General features: G+C 43.7%; 1 protein-coding gene across 2 annotated transcripts in view; it reads left to right on the forward strand.

Moving 5' to 3' along the window:
* Positions 1–13160, forward strand: part of KIF3B (kinesin family member 3B) — a 56338-nt gene extending 43178 nt beyond the window's left edge. Inside the window, exons 6-9 of one of the 2 annotated variants that reach the window (XM_019017157.4) lie at positions 4993–5106; positions 5778–5883; positions 8352–8530; positions 9402–13160. In XM_019017157.4, coding sequence (XP_018872702.1) covers positions 4993–5106; positions 5778–5883; positions 8352–8530; positions 9402–9498 — 496 coding nt within the window. In that variant the 3' untranslated portion in view covers positions 9499–13160. Of the gene's footprint in view, positions 1–4992; positions 5107–5777; positions 5884–7586; positions 7762–8351; positions 8531–9401 lie in introns of those variants that run through there. The other variant, XM_063702094.1, reaches the window with a different exon arrangement.
* Positions 13161–13491: the final 331 nt, after the last annotated feature.

Genomic DNA, 13491 nt, shown 5'->3' on the forward strand with positions numbered 1-13491 from the left:
ACTAGAAATACAAAAATTAACCAGCTGTGGTGGTGCACACCTGTAGTCCCAGCTACTCAGGAGGCTGAGGCAGAGGAATCCCTTGAACCTGGGAGGTGGAGGTTGCAGTGAGCTGAGATCATGCCACTGCACTCCAGCCTGGGCAACAGAGCAAGACTCTGTCTAAAAAAAAAAAAAAAAAAAAAAAGAAAGTCAGTTGACTGTAATTAAGCATTTATTTATTTATTTCTGGACTTTCAATACTGTTCCATTGGTCTATATATCTATCCTCATGCTAGTACCATTCTGTCTTAATTACTATAGCTTTGTTAGTTTTGAAATCAGGAAGTGTGAGTCCTCCAGCCTTGTTCTTTTTCAGGAGTGTTATGACTGTTCAGGGTCCCTTGCATTTCCATATTCAAACATACTTTGTTTTACTGCACTCTGCTTTGTTATAATTCACAGATATTACATTTTCTACAAATTGAAGGTTTGTGGAAACCCTGCATAGAGCAAGTCTGTTGGCACCACTTTTTCAACAGCATATGCTCTCTTCATGTCTCTGTATAAGCATTTATTAGCAATAAAGTATTTTTAAAGTCTATACTTTTTTTAGACAAAATGGTATTATACATTTAATAGACTACAGTATAGTATAAGCATAACTTTTATATGCACTGGGAAACCAAAAAATTGTGTTACTTGCTTTATTGTTATACTTACTTTATTGCAGTAGTCTGGAACCAAACCCACAGTATCTCTGAGGTATGCCTCTACATTTTAAGGTCAGCTTGTCAATTTCTGCAAACAAAGCCAGCTGGGATTTTGATATTGATCACATTGAATCTGTAGATCAATTTGGGCAATATTGTCATCTTAACAGTATTAAGTATTCAGATCCATGAACATGAGATGTCTTTCCATTTATTTATTATTTCTTTTTCTCAAGAATGTTTTGTAGTTTTCAGTGTATAATTCTTACACTTTTGTTAAATTTATACCTAAGGGTTTTTTGGGTGCTATGGTATATGACATTGTTTTCTTAATTTTATTTTTGGAATATTAATTACTAGTATATAAAAATACTGGCTGGGCATGGTGGCTCACACCTGTAATCCCAGCACTTTGAGAGGCCCAGGTGGACGGATCACCTGAAGTCAGGAGTTTGAGACCAGCCCGGCCAACATGGTGAAACCCTGTCTCTACAAAAATACAGAAATTAGCCAGGCATGGTGGCGGGTGTCTATAATCCCAGCTACTTGGGAGGCTGAGGCAAGAGAATCGCTTGAACCCTGGAGGCGGAGGTTGCAGTGAGCCGAGATCGCGCCATTGCACTCCAGCCTGGGCGACAGAGTGAGAATCCATCTCAAAAAATATATATATATATATTTATATATATATATTTATGTATTTATATTTATATATTTATATATATTTATATTTATATATATAATTGATTTTTGTCTACACAATGATATTTTTATACCTAAAAAAATTAAGTTTCTTAGTATTTTCTAGTACCCAATCCACATTCAGATTTTCTTGGTTTGCTCGTTTTAGGATCTACATATTAGGACTACATGTTACATTTGGTTATTAAGTCTCTTAGACTTATTTTAATCTGAGGCAATTCTTTTTATTTTTTATTTTATTTATTTGTTTATTTGAGACAGAGTCTCACTCTGTCGCCAGACTGGAGTGCAGTGGCGCGGTCTCGGCTCACTGCAAACTCTGCCTCCCAGGTTCAAGTGATTCTCCTGCCTTGGCCTCCCAAGTAGCTGAGACTACTCGAGTAGTGAGCCACCACGCCCAGCCAATTCTTTTTATTTTAAAAAATATTTTTCAGCTGAGCATGGTGGCTCATACCTGTAATCCCAGCACTTTGGGAGGCTGAGGCAGGTGGATCATGAGGTCAGGAGTTCAAGACCAGCCTGGCCAAGATGGTGAAAACCCCATCTCTACTAAAAATACAAGAATTAGCTGGGTGTGGTGGCGGGTGCCTGTAATCTCAACTACTCTGGAGGCTGAGGCAGGAAAATTGCTTGAACCTGGAAGGCAGAGGTTGCAGTGAGCCAAGATTGTGCCACTGCACTCCAGCTGGGGCAACAAGAGCGAAACTCCATCTCAAAAAGTATATATATACATATTTTTCATAGTTGACTTGTTGAAAAGACTGAGTCAGATAGCCTGTAGAAATATCCCACATTGTAGGCGGGAGTGGTGACATGTGTCTGTAGTTCCAGCTACTTGGGAAGCTGAGGCAGGAGGATTGCTTGAGCCCAGGAGTTCAAGGCTGCAGTGAGCCAAGATTATGCCACTGCACTCCAGTCTGGGTGACCGAGTGAGACACCAACTCAAAAGAAAAAAAAAAAGAAGAAATATACCACATTCTGGATTTGTTGGTCTCTTTCTTCATGGTGTCAATTAACTTGTATCTCTATCCCCTTTATTTAGCTTTAACTGAAAGCTATCTCTGAAGCACGGGTTCCCAACCTTGGCTACAAACTGAGAAGTTTTAAAAATTAATGATGTCTGAGCCCCACCTCAGAGATTCTGATTTAATTGGTCTAGGGCAGTAGTCCTTAAACTTTAGCAGGCATCAGAATTACCTGAAGGGATTGTTAAACACAGATTGCTGGGTATCACACCCAGAGTCTGATTCAGAAAGGCTGGGGCGGGGCCTGAGAATGTTCATTTCTAGTAGGTTCCAGGTATTGCTTCTGCTGGTTTGGTGAATGCACTTTGAGAACTCTTGGTCTCTCATGAGGTCTGGGCAAGATATTTTTCAAAACTCTGTAGGTAACATTAATGTGCAGCCTGGCCTGAGAAATGTGGAGCTAATAGTTTCAGCCAACAGATGATCTTTGTCTGGATCCATTATTTCATTAGTGGGGTTACAAAATGACCATGCCTGGCCAAAGAAGAAGTTTTCAAAGGGATTCTTTTAATGATCAAATTTTAAATTTGGAAAAGAGCCCTTAAAATTAAATGTAGGCAAGGTGCGGTGGCTCACGCCTATAATCCCAGCACTTTTGGAGGCTGAGGTGGGCAAATTGCCTGAGCTCAGGAGCTCAAGACCAGCCTGGGCAACATGGTGAAACCCTGTCTCTACAAAAAATACAAAAAAATTAGCTGGGCATGGAGGCATGTGTCTATAGTCTCAGCTACTCTGGGGGCTGAGGCACGAGAATCGCTTGAACCTGGGAGACGAAGGTTGCAGTGGGCTGAGATTGCACCACTTTACTCCAGCCTGGGCGACAAAGCGAGACTCTGTCTCCAGAAAAACTAATTAATTAATTAAATGTGTGTGTCGGTCAGTCCTCTTTGCAGGTATGTACATCTAGAAAAAGATCAGGACAAAATATACCAACATAATAATAATAGTTATCTCTGGATAGTGAAATTGTGGGTGATTATGTTTTTTACATTTTCTTTTTGTTGTTGTTGTTGTTTGAGACAGAGTATTGCTCTGTCACCCAGATTGGAGTGCAGTGGCACGATCTTGGCTCACTGCAACCTCTGCCTCCCAGGTTCAAGTGAATTTCATGCCTCAGCCTCCCAAGTAGCTGGGATTACAGGTGCAGGTCAACCACGCACGGCTAATTTTTATATTTTTAGTAGAGACGGGGTTTTGCCATGTTTATCAGGCTGGTCTCGAACTCCTGACCTCAGGTGATCCACCCACCTCGGCCTCCCGAAGCACTGAGATTACAGGTGTGAGCCACTGGGCCTGGCCTGTTTTTTACATTTTCTAATGAATAAATAGAATCATTGTAACCAGAAGAAAGCCAAATATGTGTTATAAAAAATAGTTTCTGAAATGTCAAAGAGAAAATTTTAGCTCCCCAAAATATTTTTTTTCTAAGGAGTCTATTTTCATTATTATCTCTCTCTCTTTTTTTTTTTTTTTTTTTTTTTTGAGACAGAGTTTTGCTCTTTGGCCCAGGCCAGAGTGCAGTGGTGTGATCTCGGCTCACTGCAACCTCTGCCCTCTGGGTTCAAGCGATTCTCCTGTCTCAGCCTCCTGAGTAGCTGGGATTATAGGTGCCTACCACCACACCCAGCTAATTTTTGTATTTTTAGTAGAGACAGAGTTTTGCCATGTTGGCCAGGCTGTTCTCGAACTCCTGACCTCAGGCAATCCACTGCCTTGGCCTCCCAAAGTGCTAGGATTACAGGCATGAGCCACCGTGCCTGGCCTATATCTCTTTTTATATCTTTTGAGTAAACAATGAGTCAGCCTGTTTCTCACAGTACCCTATACCTCTGTGCTGTTTGCTTTGTGTCCCTTCCATGTTCATTTCCTTTTGGCATTGTTTTGTCCTGAGGCTTTAGAAGAGTAAAGGCAGAGATATAATGGGAGACAGTCATCACCATAGAGAGACACCACCAGTGGGTTCCAGTTTCCTTGTTTGATGTGTTTCCTGGGCACTTGTCAGACAGAGACTGTTTGTAGGAATGGTCTTCATTCTCAGTGCTCTCAGGGGCTGAAATCCACTTAGTCCTGCTTTTTATCCTGGTCAGTTAGAATGGGAAATTTTCCAGCTTGGACAACAAGCCATGGGATTGGAGTAAGGCAGTTTAATTTCTTCTGTTTTTGGCATTTTGGAAGTTAATGACCTTGGTTATCAGCACCAGTGGCCCTCTGAAAGATACTTCAGGTAGCAAATGTTCACTCCAATATAGCCCAGGCGTCACCTCCCTCTTGAGCCTGTTCACATCCTGCCCCTTCCCAGGCAGAAGTGACCTCTCCATATTTCTAAGACAGACCACTGTCAGTACCTATTATACCTAACAGGGCTGCACTATTACCCTTTGTTTCAGGCAGGAACCAGATGTCATTTGTGTCTGTATCTCAGCTCTTTGTATGATGTTAGGCCCATCGTACTTGCTGAGTAAATGTTTGCTATGTGCCTTGACTCTTACCTGATTACTCACCATGCATGAGACCAGATAGCTGACACTTCATATGTATTCTGTATCTGTTTTCACCTGTTATGTGTGCTCTTACAGGCATCTTATTATAGAAAACTTTATCCCTCTGGAAGAAAAAAGTAAAATTATGAATAGAGCCTTCTTTGATGAAGAGGAAGATCATTGGAAACTACATCCTATAACCAGACTGGAGTAAGTCACTATTAACTTTAAGTATATTTTCAAGTATGAGGGAGGAAAAGAATGTTGATAACAAGAGCCCTCTGGTCAACAAAGGGGTTTGATAAGAACACAGTTTGGCTTATTTAAACTCAAAACCCACTGCATTACTGATTTTGTAGCTGCCATAGATCCACCAGGTAAAAGTTTGATGATGAGTGTGGTTTTAGGAATTGGGAGACTTTGTCACTAGTGAGTGAGCAAGTGACCTTTCCAAAGTTCCTGCATTTCTGTTTCTCCAGCTGTGAAGTGAAGTATGCTAGGTCACATGAGGGGCAATTCAGAGCTGTTATCTTTGTGTGTCATTCTGACCCACAGTGTTGAGAAGGATTCTCATCCTAAGTCTGGGTGCTGCTGGAAAGATGGGAGACACCTGGCAGGGATGCAGAGGTGGGGGGTGTTGACAGCTATGCTTTGTGAATGCTGTCTAAGAACTGGGTGATGATTAAAAATCTCTTCTGGCTTAAAAGATGCATGATGCTCTGAATCAGAAAGCAACTCAAGCAGAAAACAGAAGCATTTCCCGTCCCACTTACGTCAGCCTGCAGTCCAGGGAGTTACTTGCTTCAGGTTCTGTTAGTGTCTTCCAAGTGCTGGTTCCACAGGACTCCAGCCAGGGCTTTAACACTGCAGTTCATTTCCAGGAACCAGCAGATGATGAAGCGGCCAGTCTCAGCCGTGGGATATAAGAGACCATTGAGCCAGCACGCAAGAATGTCCATGATGATTCGTCCAGAGGCCCGATATAGGGTGAGAAGATCCTTCTTGGGTTTTTCTCCTGTCTCTTTTGGAGTCTAGATTTGTGTAAGCCCTTAGATACTATTCCACTCGGAGTTCATACCTTCTTTCCAGAGGTACTTGAAGACATTTATACCAATAACAATTATAACAAATAATAAATAAATAAGCCGAGCACAGTAGCTCACACTTGTAATCCCAGCAGTTTGAGAGTCCGAGGTGGGCAGATTGGTTGATTCCCAGGAGTCTGAGACCAGCCTGGGCAATGTGGCGAAACCCTAACTCTACTAAAAATACAAAAATTAGCCAGGTATGGTGGTGTGTGCCTGTAGTCCCAGCTACTTGGGAGGCTGAGGTGGGAGGATTACCTGAGCCCAGGAGGCAGAGGCTGCATTGAGCCAAGATCATGCCACAGCACTCTAGCCTGGGTGACAGAGTGAGACCCTGTCTCAAAAAATAAATAAGTAAATATAATAAAAATAATAACTAATAGGCCGGGCACAGTGGCTGATGCCTGTAATCCCAGCGCTTTGGGAGGCTGAGGTTGGTGGATCACCTGAGGTCAGGAGTTCGAGACCAGCCTGGCCAACGTGGTGAAACCCCATCTCTACTAAAAACACAAAAATTAGCTGGGTATGGTGGCAGGCACCTGTAATCCCAGCTACTTGGGAGGCTGAGGCAGGAGAATGGCGTGAACCCAGTGGGCGGAGCTTGCAGTGAGCCAAGATCGCGCCACTGCACTCCAGCCTGGGCAACAGGGCAAGACTCCGTCTCAAAAACAAAAACTAAAAACACAAAAATTAGCCTGGTATGGTGGTAGGCACCTGTAATCCCAGCTACTCGGGAGGCTGAGGCAGGAGAATCGCTTGAACCCAGGAGGCAGGAGGCGGAGGTTGCAGTGAGCCAAGATCGTGCCACTGCACTCCAGCCTGGGTGGCAGAGTGACACTCTGTCTCAAAAAAAAAAAAAGTCAGTACTAGAGAAGGAGAGTACAAACATCCTGTCTGTCATGGCCAGTAAATATTAACAATGAGCTTCAAAATGGCTCTGTGAGAAGGCTGGAGAGAACACAGATGTGTAGTGACAGGAGATGGACCTGTCGTAAAGAACTTCAGGTACTTTCATCTCACAAAATGTGTGTCAGTCATGTAGTCATTTAAAGGGACATCATTGAGGACTATTTAATGACCCCAAAATAGAAAAATAGAAACTCTGCCATGAGAGCCTCTACTTTTTAATTAAATTAAATTAATTAATTAATTTGTTTTGAGATGGAGTCTCGCTCTGTCGCCCAGGCTGGAGTGCAGTGGTGTGAGCTCTGCTCACTGCAACCCCTGTCTACTGGGTTCAAGCAATTCTGGTGCTTCAGCCTCCCTAGTAGCTGAGACTACAGGCACATGCCACAACACCCAGCTAGTTTTTGTATTTTTAGTGGAGACAGGGTTTCACCATGTTGGCCAGGTTGGTCTTGAATGCCTGACCTCAGGTGATCCACCCACCTCGGCCTCCCAGAGTGCTGGGATTACAGGCATGTGCCAACACGCTCAGCTAATTTTTGTATTTTTAGTAGAGACGGGGTTTCACCATGTTGGCCAGGCTGCTCTCGAACTCCTGACCTCAGGTGATCCACCCGCCTTAGCCTCCCAAAGTGCTGGGATTACAGGCGTGAGCCACCGCACTAGCCTTTTTTTTCTTTTTTCTTTTTTTGGAGGCAGGATCTCACTGTGTCACCCAAGCTGGAGTGCTGTAGCACAGTCATAGCTCACTGTATCCTCAGACTCCTCGGCTCAAGTGATCCTCCTGCCTTGGCCTCCCAAAGCACTGGGATGACCATGCCCAGCTGAGCACTTGCTGTGTGCTGGGCATTGTACCCAGCACTTGACTGCTTTCTCTAAGTAAGTTTCCCCATCTTCTCTATGCATTCAGTCCTGTTGCTTAAAGGTCAGGTAGTGGGGCAAGTGGCTGAACTAGGATACACAACATATTAAGTTATAGAGTAATTTACACCAGAAGTATATATATGATATAAAATTTGATGTAAAATATATTGAAATGTAAACTGTTTTTCTCTGGTTGGTGGAAGCACACTCAATTTTTTTTTCTTTTTGCTTATCTGTATTTGATAACTATCAATAGGGAACTTGTATTATTTTTATAGTGAAAGATTTTCACTTGAAATATTTTTAGATGTTTCTGAGTCTCTCTTGGCAGCCAGAGCCAAACAGAAGATTATGGTTAGTTAGCTCTTTGGGTGCCATTCTTCCTGGCTTTGACTTATTTAAAAGAAAGAAAGCAAAAGCAAAAAATTAGGTGGAGTTAGGTGTTGTAAAACGGCATCACTTCTTTCAGGCAGGCTCTTTCTTGATAGGCCCTGAATAACAAGCAATTTGCACTTCTATTCTTGGAGGGGCCCTCGATTGCTTGTACTGCCTGTGTCCAGTTGGAGGCTAACCTAGCTGGTGATGGCTGTGCTTCTGCAGGCGGAAAACATTGTGCTGTTAGAGCTGGACATGCCCAGCCGGACCACCAGAGACTATGAGGGTCCAGCCATTGCCCCCAAGGTCCAGGCTGCATTGGATGCGGCTCTGCAGGATGAAGATGAGATACAGGTGGATGCATCATCCTTTGAAAGCACTGCAAATAAGAAATCCAAAGCCAGGTGAGTGGCTTTGATGACGTGTGTTTAAACAGAACATGTTTGAACAAGGACAAACCAAAGCAAGAATGCTTGTTTATCATGGAATACTTTGCAGAACACACTAGAAAATATTGCCATATTACTCCTATGTTTACTTATTTATTCTACAAATATTTATGGTTGAGACACTATGCCAGGTATACCGAATACCAGAATACCTAATGTCCCCAGTCCCTTACTATAAGGTGAATGTGTTCTAGTGAAATAGCAGTCAGTTCTTCTGTTCTCACGAGGTGTCTGGTAGTTATAAGTGCTTTACAAACATTCTCTTAATGATTTCCTGTAAAAACTTAGAAGGCAAATATTATAATCAGTCCCATTTTATAGACAAGAAAACTGAAACTTTGAGAATTTGAGAAAGTAGCCATCTCTAAGGAAACCCAGCAAGTAAGGGCCAAAGCAAGAATTCAAAAATAGGTCAATCCAGATCCACAACCCAGGCTCTGGGCCTCCATGCTAATTCTGTCTTATTACATTCTGGATTAAAAGTTGTAGGAAAACAATTGGGTGGAAAACCAAAATGGAAGAAATTCTACCTGCAAACTTAATATTTTTTTATCAATCAGGAAAGGACAGTACAGTCAAGCTTTGGTTTTAAAGGAAGAACAATTGCTAAGCATCAGAGTCTCCTTCTCTCAGGTTCCACACCTCTGTTCTGAGGCCATTTTCGCCATCCCCAAAGGTTCAGGCTGTGCCAGTCTAGTGGTTTTACAGTTGAACTTGTCATTTTCAGGCCATTGAAGAATGGCCTGAAATGAAATGTTAATGACATCTGATGTGTCAGGGACAGAGATGGGGACATGTAATATAAACATGTGTTTGACTTTTGCAGGCCTAAAAGTGGAAGGAAGTCGGGATCCTCCTCCTCTTCCTCAGGAACCCCTGCATCTCAGCTTTATCCACAGTCTCGGGGGCTGGTTCCAAAGTAAAGCCAGCTTCTCCTCTCCCAGGGCGGAAACAGCATTTGCCTTCTGAGAGAAGAGACTAGCAAAAAGCTGCAGAGAGGATTCGGCCCAAACTCAGAACTGTTCCCCTGAGGAGAAGCGGTGGCCTCTTTGCAGATCAACCAACTTAATCTGGTTGAACGTGCTATTCCTAATCTGGCACTCAGCCCCTCTGGGAAACATCTTTTAATTAGCATCTCAGAAATGCATGGGTAAGGTAAAGTGCGATAGTCCAAGTGGAAAGCAAGAGAATGACCAGTGACCTTGCTTCCTTCCCCCTTGCCTTCTTCTCCCCCTTCCCCTGTGCTCCCTTTCTCTCCTGTCTCCTTTTCTAGCCTGTTCTTTACATGGGGCTCCCTTCTTGTTGAACAATAGGGCAGAATCAGGAGTCACCTTAGCAGGACCACATCTTTGGAGCCTCGGGATAAAATGACAGTGAGGTTGAAAAGTGAAAACCCTAGAACTTGAATAGGTGCCTGTTCTTGTAGGGAGAAATGAGAAATCGCATTTGGATCCAGGCCCCAGGTGGGCACCATCAGCAGTCTTGCTTCCATGCACCTCAGTAAGAAGTGGATCTGCCTTTGGGACCTGCTCAGTGAGGAAATCTCTTCCAATTTCTGCTTCTGAAGGATTCAATGTTGGGAGCAATAGAAATAACATTCCCTTTGGCTCCTCTGAGTGTTTAGGGAAATAGCTTCTTTAAAACCTCAAAACCATGACCATCCTGTCAAAGACCTAAGTCTGTAAGCTGGTGCCATGTCCATACACCATGTCATTTGTCACCATCTTTTCCCATGCACGCGTACTCTGAACATCCTTGTGTGGGCCCATCCTCTGCCTCCAGAGCATGCTCTGCAGTGGGCCTGTTTTGTGGAAGAAAGGAGGCTGTCTCTGCCTTCTCTGATGGGACTGGAGTTGAGGGAAGGAGCTGTATTGTGGCACTTCTGAATTCCCCATTTTGTTCCATATTGGTATAGAGAGCAGAAGAGTAGCTAGGCAGATGCAGAGATGGAGACATGAGACTCAGTGCAGTGGGTAGGGAAGACATAACAGATGGAAGCAAAGGAATCCTGCCTGCCTTCAGCAGAGAATTCACCGAATCCTAGAACTGTGGCTCCCTCCAGGCAGAGCCTAAGATGCTGGTGAAGAATAGCTGCGTGATTGAATAGGCTCAAAGGAGAGTTCAGAATTCCCATTTACATATTACTAGTTTGGTTTGTAAGTTTTAGTTCCTTGTATTATTGAGATTCAGAGCTTCGTTTTATGTTGGTCATTAGGTGAATATTACTCATTTTCCCTCAAGAGAAGCTCATAAGTGTGTGTGGGTGTGAGAGCACGATGGTGCCTGTGTTTTGTGAATGTGTCCATGTGTGTCTGTAAGAGAGAAAGAGACCAAGAACTTGCCCAATTTTAGAAATACACTAATGTGCAGTTGTTGCCTTTTGTCTGTATTGAAGGCCCATTGAATGACTAATCCAGGCTGGAAGCATTCCCATGTGGGTGTCTGAGTCCATGAGCCAAGCCTGAGGGGACAGTGAGTCTCCAGGTCTGCCACACTGGTGCACCTTGCTGGCACGGTGCCTCAGGAAGGTGGCAACTCAGGTGGGCCTTGAGTTATATTTTAACTCAGCTGCTCAGTTCCCAGGGCACATTTCTGGATCAGAACCCATGGGAAACAGGAGGTACTAAGTGCAATGTCTTAGCATTCTGCAAAATGGAGATCTGTTGTCCAGCGGCTTATCTCCTTTTTAGTAACCCTTCTTTCTGAACCCAGGGCCCTTTTCAGCCTTCCCTCATCTTTTCTTGAGATCAAACTTTACTTCTTTCTTATTTACTAAGAATTTGCCTGTTTGAATAAGAACAAAACGCTAAGGTGGGTAGCCTAAGCTGATTATCTGCTGGTTACACGTGGCTCTCACACCACATTTCCTCAAAGCTAATCTGAATTCTGTAGGCTAAAAATATTCATGTAGCAAATCTGAGAATTGAAAACTGCAGATAACCGGCCGGGTATGGTGACTCATGCCTGTAATCCTAGCACTTTGGGAGGCCGAGGTGTGTGGACCACCTGAGGTTAGGACTTCAAGACAAGCCTGGCCAACATGGTGAAACCCCATCTGTACTAAAAATACAAAAATTTGCCCGGTGTGGTGGTGCATGCCTCTAGTCCTAGCTACTCGGGAGGCTGAGGCACGAGAATCACTTGAACCTGGGAGGCGGAGGTTGCAGTGAGTCGAGATAACACCACTGCACTCCAGCCTGGGCAACAGAGTGAGACTCCACCTCAAAAAAAAAAAAAAAAAAAAAAAACAAAGAAAAAGAAAACTGCAGATAACCCTATACATTAATACTGGTATCTCGAGGTGACTCTTCTGACCAAGGGTGGTTAAGTGACACATAGAACTTTTCTAAGAGAAGACAGACAAGTTGACAGGCATGCCTTGTACTCAGCTGTGTTCATGTGGTGGTCTGTGGAAAGAAAAGAAGACTCATTTGGAAATGAAGCTGTCCCTTTCCAAGCAGTCTCTGGTGCTTTTCTTCTCTCAAAATGGATCCGATAAATATTTGAATAGAGCAGATTATAGAATGTCGTGCTGCCACCAGAAAGCTGCTGTTTTGGGTTCTGCATTGAGCCAAATATGTAGAGGACCTACCAAGCCCGCTGAGGGACCAGGTTTTCATGTCTCTAGTCATACCTAGAATGTTCTGAGCCGTCTGAGGGCCTTCATGCCGGCAGCAGCTAGCAAAGCCAGAAAGCAAGTCTAACAGGATCTAAGATGACCATCAGGAGAAGGAGTTTGAGACTGTGTGTGCAACCCCCAATAGACCCCCTTTTACTCTGGTCTGGGGAATGTATCTGGCTTCATATTTTCAAGTCACATGTCTCTTAGACCCCTGGATTCAGAACCCAAGGCCACAAATCATAGGCATGAAGCACTTTCTTAAGACTGACCTAATGCTGGATTATTTCCCGTCTAATGCCTGCATGCTGCTTGAATTGCTCCACCCACACCTCCATGACCAAGGGCGCCAGAGTGCTGCAACTGGGGCGTGGGCCGCTCTCTGCTTTTCCTGTCTGACTCTGACAAGTCCTCCCTCACTGAATGTAGAATCGTTGCCAAGTTTCTGAGAAGTGTCGATTCCCTGTTAACGTGGATATCAGTTGTGCCTCACATTTCCCACTTGAGGTTGAGGCGTACTGGAGACAACACCTCAGACCATCTGAACCCCATCAGTGGACGAAAATGGGGCTGTTAATATACTCTAAAAGCCATACTAAAAATGCTCTGAGGGAACTGGCTAAGAATAGTGGGCCTGGTGATTGTCTATCACGCAAGGCTTTGTTTTATACTGTTCAGAAATCTGTCACCTTTCTGCCTGCCCTTGTTTCCTGAATGAAATGCTTCTGGGGTTATTTATGAAAGGAGTGATCCTGGGGCAGGCAGGAGGCAGTGGGCTTTATGGCTCCTTGAAGTTATTACTGATCTTGACCTTCTCTTTGGCTACCTTTAGACAAAAAATACGCCAATCAATACTTGGGGCTCTAAGTTTTACAATTGATATTTATTTGTATCATCTCTTTGTCTAGGAATGTAAAAGTGATTCTAAACTAAGATGTGTAATAAAAATCAATCAGATTTATTGTACCTACAAAAAGGTGTCCTCATAAATGACTAAGGCTTTTGAAAATGACATGCCTGTGGCTGACACACTGCCATTTTCGATAAACATTTTAATTGGGTGGGAGTGGGAAAATGAAGATTGAGTTGGGAAGCTGGCATTATTTAATATAGCAACAAGGGGCAGGGTGCAGTGGCTCATGCCTGTAATCCCAGCACTTTGGGAGGCTGAGCCGGGTGGATCACTTCAGGTCAGGAGTCGGAGACGAGCCTGGCCAACATGGTGAAACCCTGTCTGTACTAAAAATACAAAATTGAGTTGGGTGTGGTGGTGCGCACCTGTCATCCCAGCTACTCG

The sequence above is a fragment of the Gorilla gorilla genome, chromosome 21, assembly GCF_029281585.2.
Source record: "Gorilla gorilla gorilla isolate KB3781 chromosome 21, NHGRI_mGorGor1-v2.1_pri, whole genome shotgun sequence".
Lineage (NCBI taxonomy): Eukaryota > Metazoa > Chordata > Mammalia > Primates > Hominidae > Gorilla > Gorilla gorilla.